This window comes from Electrona antarctica, assembly GCF_951216825.1.
Source record: "Electrona antarctica genome assembly, chromosome: 22".
Classification (NCBI taxonomy): domain Eukaryota; kingdom Metazoa; phylum Chordata; class Actinopteri; order Myctophiformes; family Myctophidae; genus Electrona; species Electrona antarctica.
Window position 1 is genome coordinate 14,896,341 of NC_136805.1, and position 8,539 is coordinate 14,904,879.

Here is an 8,539-nt window from a genome sequence, read left to right on the forward strand (position 1 = left end):
AAAAGTTTGAGAACTACTGATTTAGAAGACATTTGTAGAATCTAGGGTCTATGTTCCATCTAGGGCATGATCCAGTGTGCAGACTTTTACCGTGTTCTTCTGTTCAGCGCCTGGGACTTTATCGCTTGGATGTGTCTTCCTTTGTAAACATTTTGACATAATGATTACACAATGCTATTCATGCAACACTACAGCAGTGAAATACTGCAAAACCACACTGAGGATTACAATGTAATAATAAGAATAATGTTCTTACCTTGTGTCCCAAGTAACAATAGTACTTGTGAACAGTCTACGACAACTACGAGCTATGTGTGGGCGTATCAAATTGGTCATCTTTTGAATGGATATCTGCTTAATATGTAACCGGTTCACATTTTGAGTAAACATCAAATTGACCCTTGGCTTCACCACACAAGCATGGGGTGAATTTGGGATAAACTTGGTGTATTGCACACACGAAAAACATCAGTTTGAGGATAAACTTTGGCTGTAAAAGGCTTGATTATTGTACACAAACCAAAACATAATCTGTAAATTGACCTGCATTTATTATTATTCATTATTTATTATTCATTTAAATGAAGGTGCATTAGAAAAGTTGCAAAAGAAATCCCAATTCATTCAAGAATTCAGGTGAATATTACACAAATATGTATAGTGCAGAAGAATATCGATGATTGATGCACTAACATTGTAAACACACACTATATGTACACATATATACTGGTCCATTATAATCGGATTGATACGAGACATTTAGCAAGTATTTGACAGGATTACAGGGCTTTTGAGGGGTGAGAGGTGAGGTATTCAAAAAGGGGAATTATTAACCTCTGAGCTGAACTCCAGGGTCATCAACATCACACAACCCTTGTATACTAGTTGTTTTTCTACTAGTTCTATGGACAAGGCATTATGTCCCTATAGCTGCTTATTCAACTAGCCAGATTGTGGTTCATTCCTGTGTCATTTCCAAATCAAATGGCAACATAATTTACCCAAATATTATTTGTAAATATAAAAATTGATAACAATTGAGTTCCAAATGCAACAAAGTTTTATTTTCACACTGGAATGGACTTGCAAAGAACACGCTTAAACAACTATTTACACATCTGGATCAAATGCATCAGTCCCTTTCTTAAGAATAACATCAAATTCATTTAAAAATATTTATTAAAGCATGCATTAGGCTACATGAAGCTACAAATTGTGAAAACCTCTAAAAGCGCTATCAAAACATTTCATTTTGCGATCATTACTGAATAAACCATCCCTCATTTCCAATTCAAAACGAAGTCACCAATGACATCCATTGTCATTATCACTCAGCCTAATCTCACTAAACTATAGCCTGAGTTATAATAGTTGCACATGGCTGTATAACAACGCGTCACGCTGTGACACATTGTGACCTTGTAGATCGACTATTTTTGTTAGCCTTTGTTAGCCTCCATCATTGGCTCTCCCAATGCTCATAACACACTTCTTGCATTCATGTCGAAGTAGTGACCCTGGGGGTGTGTATGGCTATGCGGGTGTTGCCTGTACAGATGCCTGAGTGGAATGGAGAGGGAGGACCGTGGGTCCTGGCGCAGATGCAGAGGGTAAGACTGGAAGGTGTGGTAGAGCGCCGGGGAGGCAGCGGCGGAGGGAAGGCAGGACTGAAGAGACGGGTCCAGTTGAGGAATAAGAGGAGGGTGGTGCAGTACCATGTCCGGCCGGTAGGGGCCACCAGGGTTGAACTGAGCGTAGGTGCCCATTTCTGCTGGAGCCACCTGGGGGTAGGCAGAGGGGTTCTGGTGATGAGGGATGGAGGGGTAGGCAGAGGGGTTCTGGTGATGAGGGATGGAGTGGTTAGGTAGAGAGGAAGGAGGCATATGAGAAGGTACACCGGACTGGAAAGAGGGGAAGGACCCAGAGTGGCCAGTTGAGCAAGACGATGCTTGGTACGAGGGATGAGGAAGGGCGGATGGCGCGTGAGTGAAGGAGTGTGCATAAGGCGGAGCAAGGGCTTGGGTTTGACTGAGATTCGGGTAGGGTAGAGTGTGGTGGTGGGCGGAACCTGGGGCCATGTTTTGGAACGAACGATTCTGAATGGATGGAGGCAGAGGGAGGACGGGAAAGGGGGCGGCAGCGCCGTGGTTGGGTAAGGAGGAGTACTGCACAGAGGGAGGGGGTTGCGACATCGCATACATTTGGGTTTGACTGGGAAAGGATTGAGGGGTGTGCACTGGACCAGGCTCGGGGTTTGTGTACGGCATAACTGGGAAGGTGAACACGGAGGAGCTTTGCTGCATGTGTGGTGAATTATCCTGGCTGGCAACAGGCTGGTCCGGTGTCATACCGTCTGCAGACATTTGGGCCCCCAGGCCTGGCGGACAAGCAGAAGTCGGCGCGGAGGGAAAGGAGGTTTCCCCGGGTGTGTGGGGGCTGATCAGCTCCAGCCCGGACGGAGAGATGGAGTGATAGGCGGAGTCTGAGGAGAGGAGGGGCAGTGGCGAGGACGCGGTGGAAGAGGGTGGAGTCAGTGTGGGATAGGTGAAGGAGGTGTGCTGCATCAACGGGGATGTGGTGGAGGACGGGAGGGTCGGGGAGGAGGAGAGAATGGTGGAGTAGTCTGTCGCGGGGGCGTAGCCAGGAGCAGGAGACAGCTGCGTGTCGCCAGCCATCTGGGCGACGGAGGTGTCCGAGCAGTCGGGAACAGGGAGGGAAGGATAACACGATGAAGGCTGAGGAAGAGGAGCAGAGGGGAAGGAGGAGGAGCCGAGTGGAGCGGCAGGGTAGGTGGAGGAGTAAGGGGGGAGATCCATGTTGTCAGATCTGTGGAGGACAAAAGTGACATGTATCAGTTTACTGGCACAACAGCGACATTGTGTACATTTTAACACATTTGACATTTACCACAAAAAAATCACGCATTATAGGCACAAAAGAGAACACCCACCTGTCAATCATAGCGCTTGTCACCTCACTTCCTGGTGTGTGCTGCAACCCATTGGCCAAATTGACAGCGATGTCGGGTATCTGGGAGGCCATGAATGCTTGGCCCACCAGATCAAGCTGCTGCTCCGGGACAGGGGTCTCCTGGTAGGGAGGCCCCTCGCCTGTGTACCCACAGGAGGGGTCAGGGAGCTGGGGCAGGGAGGCCAGAGCCAGGGCATGGAGGTCTGTGGTGCTGGTGGTGGACTGGACCATAACCTCACTGGAGTCACATGGATCACATCCTTCTGAGAGAGAGAGAGACAGAGAAAGGGAACATTCAATGTTTGAGATGCAATGACCAAAACTTTACCGGCAATATTTAAAGAAATTGCCTAAAATAAGGATTTGAATTGATGCTCCTGTTGGTTGGTACACAGTAAAATCCTCCATGTTAATTTAACTCAGACTAGAAATAGAACCTGACGGAACCTCCACTTGTACACTCAAGTAAATTAACATAGGATTTTACTGTGTATTTGAGAGTAGTAGATTATTTTGCGTCTATTTACCGATATCCAAGGTTTCTGTAACGTCTGTAATCTTCCGCTTCTGTCTTGCATTTCTCTGTCTGCAGGGCAAAAAAAAGACATTACTGTGTGATCTACACGTGTGTGTGTGTGTGTGTGTGTGTGTGTGTGTGTGTGTGTGTGTGTGTGTGTGTGTGTGTGTGTGTGTGTGTGTGTGTGTGTGTGTGTGTGTGTGTGTGTGTGTGTGTGTGTGTGTGTGTGTGTGTGTGTGTGTGTGTGTGTGTGTGTGTGTGTGTGTGTGTGTGTGTGTGTGTGTGTGTGTGTGTGTGTGTGTGTGTGCGCGACTTACTTTTTGTTGTTCCTGCCATCCTCTCTGAAGCCCTTAGCAAAGGGATTGGCATTGATCTTCAATTCTGTGATCTATAAAGAATTGGCAACACAAATTAAAACAGGTTGTAAAGGGACCTTACTGTGATATAAAATGCAAGAAACAATATTCTCTCTCCCTCGGAGACTAATGTATACTTACTTTGCCGTTCTGGTAGGCAGTGACGGTGAGAAACTGAGTCTCAGGAAAGACAAATGAATATTGGCCCCCTCCCCACCTCAGCACGTCCCTGGCCTCGATCACATGGACCCTGGGCTGGTAGCGGTGCAGTGAGTGGAGAATTATCTGCACAAGACAAAGAGGACATCAGCAATGGCAAGATAAGAAGTGTTAGTCAGAGTTTTGTGTAATAATAATAAATCATTTCTATGAGATATTTCAATTTAGATTTGTATTCATATTTTATAGCACTCACATATCCCTGCATGTCCAGCGTGTTGTTGGTGAGCTTGGCGCGGTGGAACGAGATGCTGCGGCTCTGCCAGTGAGCCCCGGTGGCGGGGGAATCCGGGTGGATGAACACCCTGTCCGGCAGCCGCGCCTCGGCGCTGCCCACCGCCTGCCAGGCGTCCCCCTGGAAGCGGTAGCGGGAGTTGTCCTGCGGGACGATGTCCAGCAGGAGGATGTAGCGAAGAGCCGGGTTCAGGCCCGACACTTTGACGCTCAGCCCGGGGAACATGCGTCTGGAGAGAGTGGAGGGAGAAGAAGATGCTCAAGATTTGTCTTGGTTGGACAGAGTCCCTAGAGGTCTATACTAGTGACTTTTCTGTTTTCGTTCTACACTAAATATCTTCGCTGAAAATAGCCGATCTACAAGATCTGCAAGCTTGTAGATCTTGTAGATCTCTCTTCTGTGAATGTTTTCCCCAGAATATGGATACTGGGGTTCAAGTGATTAATGAACTCTAGTAGCGTCCCTATTTTGTTGGGGTGAACATTCGGTGAAACTCTACAAGTTTGATGAACTGATGAAAAAAGGACGAATGACACCTTTCAGTTAATAATGCTTGTATTTGGCGAGCGAAAAGTGATTGGTGACTATCTATGTGTGGCCTTAACTCACCTGCCCTTTTTTGTGATGATCATCTCTGTGCCAACTGTGCTGAACTGTTTCCACAGAGATGAGTTCTCCAGCTCCATCTTGACATTGTCCTGGGGCTTGGCGGTCGGCTCACTGGGGACCGGGGGCGGGGCCAGCAGCCTTGGGGGCAGGGCCCTGGCGGCCATGTCACATGAAGATGGGTACATGGGCATGTGGGTAGGGGCATCACGCTCTGTGGAGTGAGAGAAATCACCATAATCTAAGTAGAGTTCTTGGATTGAACAGTTATAATCCATCATGAATTGCAAATGGTTAAATCTGTTAGCAGACATTAATGGCGGAATAAAATGTATTGTGCCTTGTTTTTCCGGTTTAGGTTAAAAACGACAGCAGATTAAAAACACGGTAGGATGCATATGGCTGACCTTATTGTACCTGGTGTTGAAAGCAACGCAGCTGCAGCTAATAATATTCATAATGGATGTGTGAATGTGCAAGCATTGATCAGTGGCAAATTTATGGCTCTGTGTACGCCTAAATCTATCATTAATTTGGTTAGCTGCAGCGGCGTTGCATATTGTCCTGCCATGTTTTTACCCCTCTGACCTTTTTAACTGGAAAACAAATCACTAAAACAGTCTTGGATGTTTAAGTGACCTTGTGAAATCCAACTAGCAACCGTGGCCAGTTGATCCGTACAATGAGATAATAATTGTTGGTTGTGTCCCTACAGAAACTGATACTATTTCAAAACATCACATGCAATGACAGTCATTTCTAGGTGGGACACACACAAACTCTCTCTCTCTCTCTCTCTTTCTTTGTGTGGTACTCACCTCTGTAGAAACAGTCTCCTATTCTTTGTGGCCCCAAGGCCAGACTGGGGTACATATCCACGCTCAACATTATTTTCCTTTTTCTTCCGTCTACTTTCTTGACTCCACCTCCTGCCCAGTAACCTTTTTGTCCCCTGTATCACGTCTTGTTTTTGATTGTTTCCATCAAATGTCTTTTACATTTCGGTGTATGTCCTTTCCGTCTGCTTGTAATCCAGTGATTCCTGCCCAGTGCTGCACTGGGATGTTGTCTTGCTATCCCTCTGTTGCTCCTCTGATCAAATGCTTACACTTGCTGGCTTGTGCTGTTATATAGGTGTGTAGGGCTTCACACATAGGGCCAAATGGCTTCATTTTCACACGTTCCTTTATTAGCCTCTTTCTCCAACCTACAGTCTTATTACAATGTTCTCTCCTCTTTCTGTAGCCCCCTCTCCCCTGCCTGGAATCAAAATACATGACAAACAAACATAAACAACATCAAGCATATCAAGGTCTTTCTGGGGACATATAGAGTGATGAAATGTTGACCGTCCAACCCCTCCACATCCCCAGTCCCAAGCAGTTTGTCATTAATGTTGTTTCATGTTAGGACATGGACATACATCCTCAAATAATCCTATCAGTTATTTTTATTAATCATTTACCTGCTACTGCAATCATTTTCATTTTGTGGATTTGCTTAGACAGAGAATATCTTACATTTGATAGTAGATGTGCCATCTTTATGCTTTTCAACCGAATAATTGTAAGGAACCAGTGCATCAGAAACCCCACACACACACACACACACACACACACACACACACACACACACACACACACACACACACACACACACACACACACACACACACACACACACAATCCTAGATAATAGGGGGCTACTGGTAGGTCCCCTGTGGCTATTTGATAGCATGTGTCTTCCTCTCTTGGCGCTGCCTCTCAGCAGGGAACCCTGACTCTTATGCAGGTGGAAGAGGGAGACAGTTTGGCCATTGTGGCTGCAATTTGGTCACTACACAAACATGTAGTTCTAGGCCGGAGCTTTGCATTAGAGGACATCAAGTGTTTTACTTTTGACGTTTGTTTGGTTTTCAGTTTAGAGGTGGGACAGGTTTCCCCAAACATTTTGAACACAAACATTGGTTCTTTGATTTGCAAAACTGGTTATCCCATGGGTCAGGACGCAGGAGGTATTTTAACCCTATGAACCCTTCGGTGAAAGTAGCAGATCTACAAGCTCACATGTCACAACAGAAAACGGCAGTTTATGGATTGGCTATTTTCCAGATGAACCAACAAATATAGGTATACTGAAAAATGTTCTCATCTTCATATCAATTCACCAGAATCATATTTGTCACATCACAGAATTACAGGTGTAAAAGAGTGGGTGAGATTATTTTATTTGCCGAGTTTGCAACATTGTGGTTACAGGACGAGTTAGAATAGGGAAAGGAGAATAGAGAAGAGTTAAGGTACAGTCATGAGTTAGATGCAAAGTCCAATAATAAGTTGCACGATTACAAATGTGCAATGGATACGTACAGAAGGCAAACATTATTCTTGTGCAGCATATAAAAATAGCGGGTATGCAAAATCAGAGTTTCATGTGCATGAATGAATAAAGTGAAAGAAATGAAAAACAGAGCATCGGCTGTAAAATCAGATCAAATAGTGGCCGTGTATGAAATCACGGTTTCATGTACATAATGAATGTTAATGTGGCATGGTAAAGAAAACATCTTGGCCTCAGAATATAAACGGAATGAGAAATAATATCCTGTCTGTGACAAACAAGGCCTGAAGAAGCAAATCTACCTAGTCATTCCTGACATCTCAGTGACAGCTGGTGCGAGTTCAGATGAGTGTAGGAAAGTCTAATGTTGTGGTAGTTGTTGTTTTCCTTCCCCATTTGTGTGTGGTTGGAATGAGGGATGAAAGGCAGCCGGTGGGACAGAGGGGAAGTGGAGGTGTGAACGTCACACCGGTCTTTCCCAGTAGAGAAGGGAGAGGGAGGAGGAGGGGAGAGGTCATTACCTCCATGATGCTGCAGGGGAGCAGCATGCAGCGGGTGTGATGTGTCTTAACGCTTTTATGGGTTGACAGGTGTGTTGTAGGCACTATGGCTGCCAGACTCCATTATGACTGGTGATTGAGGCCATTTCTCTTGATAGATTTTATTTATTTATTGGTAGAACAGGGAGGGACAGGCATTGTGTGCTGGCACGGTGTGTGTGTGTGTGTATATAATCATTATAATGTATTACCACAGGTTCTCTCTTTGCTAATTGTTTGTGTTTACATGTGGTTTGGTTGCAGAGCTCTATGACATTTTGTATTTTGCCATGAAAGGCTGCTTTATTGAACTTTAGAAATTTCCCTGTCTGGTCTTATTGACTGATGTATGTTTATGCATTGTTTTGGTATACCAAAACCTGATATATCAGGTCTTATGATTGTAAACCACACTTACATCTTACGTTTTTAACCACTTAAATGGTGTATACTTAGTTCGCTGCAGTCCTCTGCTTTTTTTGTCTTTTTTTTTTAAGATATTTTTTTGCGGCTTACGCCTTTTATTGGTTTTTGAAGGGACACAAACTCTGCTGAAAATAGCAGCTCTACAAAGTTGCGAGCGTATACTATAGTCGGTTAATGTTCACCCCAGATAGAATAGGAATGCTGTTTCAAGTGTTGTAGCAAGTCTTGAAATTACTTTGACATTTTATTGCTTCTGAAGGTGGCCGAATGATGGTCATTAAAATCACTGCATGTGGAGCCAGTGTGAAAAGTGTGAGGTGCCCGTAGTTTT

The 8,539-nt window shown here is 45.0% G+C and overlaps 1 protein-coding gene across 1 annotated transcript; it reads right to left on the reverse strand.

Annotated features, from left to right (window-relative positions):
- Positions 1–1,478: 1,478 nt before the first annotated feature.
- tbx6 (T-box transcription factor 6) lies at positions 1,479–5,791 on the reverse strand (the record flags this gene model as incomplete). Its single annotated transcript, XM_079492244.1, has 8 exons — positions 1,479–2,826; positions 2,951–3,233; positions 3,498–3,556; positions 3,805–3,875; positions 3,985–4,128; positions 4,259–4,526; positions 4,907–5,117; positions 5,722–5,791. The coding sequence occupies 8 exons, from the start codon at positions 5,789–5,791 to the stop codon at positions 1,479–1,481; spliced, it is 2,454 nt and encodes an 817-aa protein (XP_079348370.1).
- Between the last annotated feature and the right edge of the window lie 2,748 nt (positions 5,792–8,539).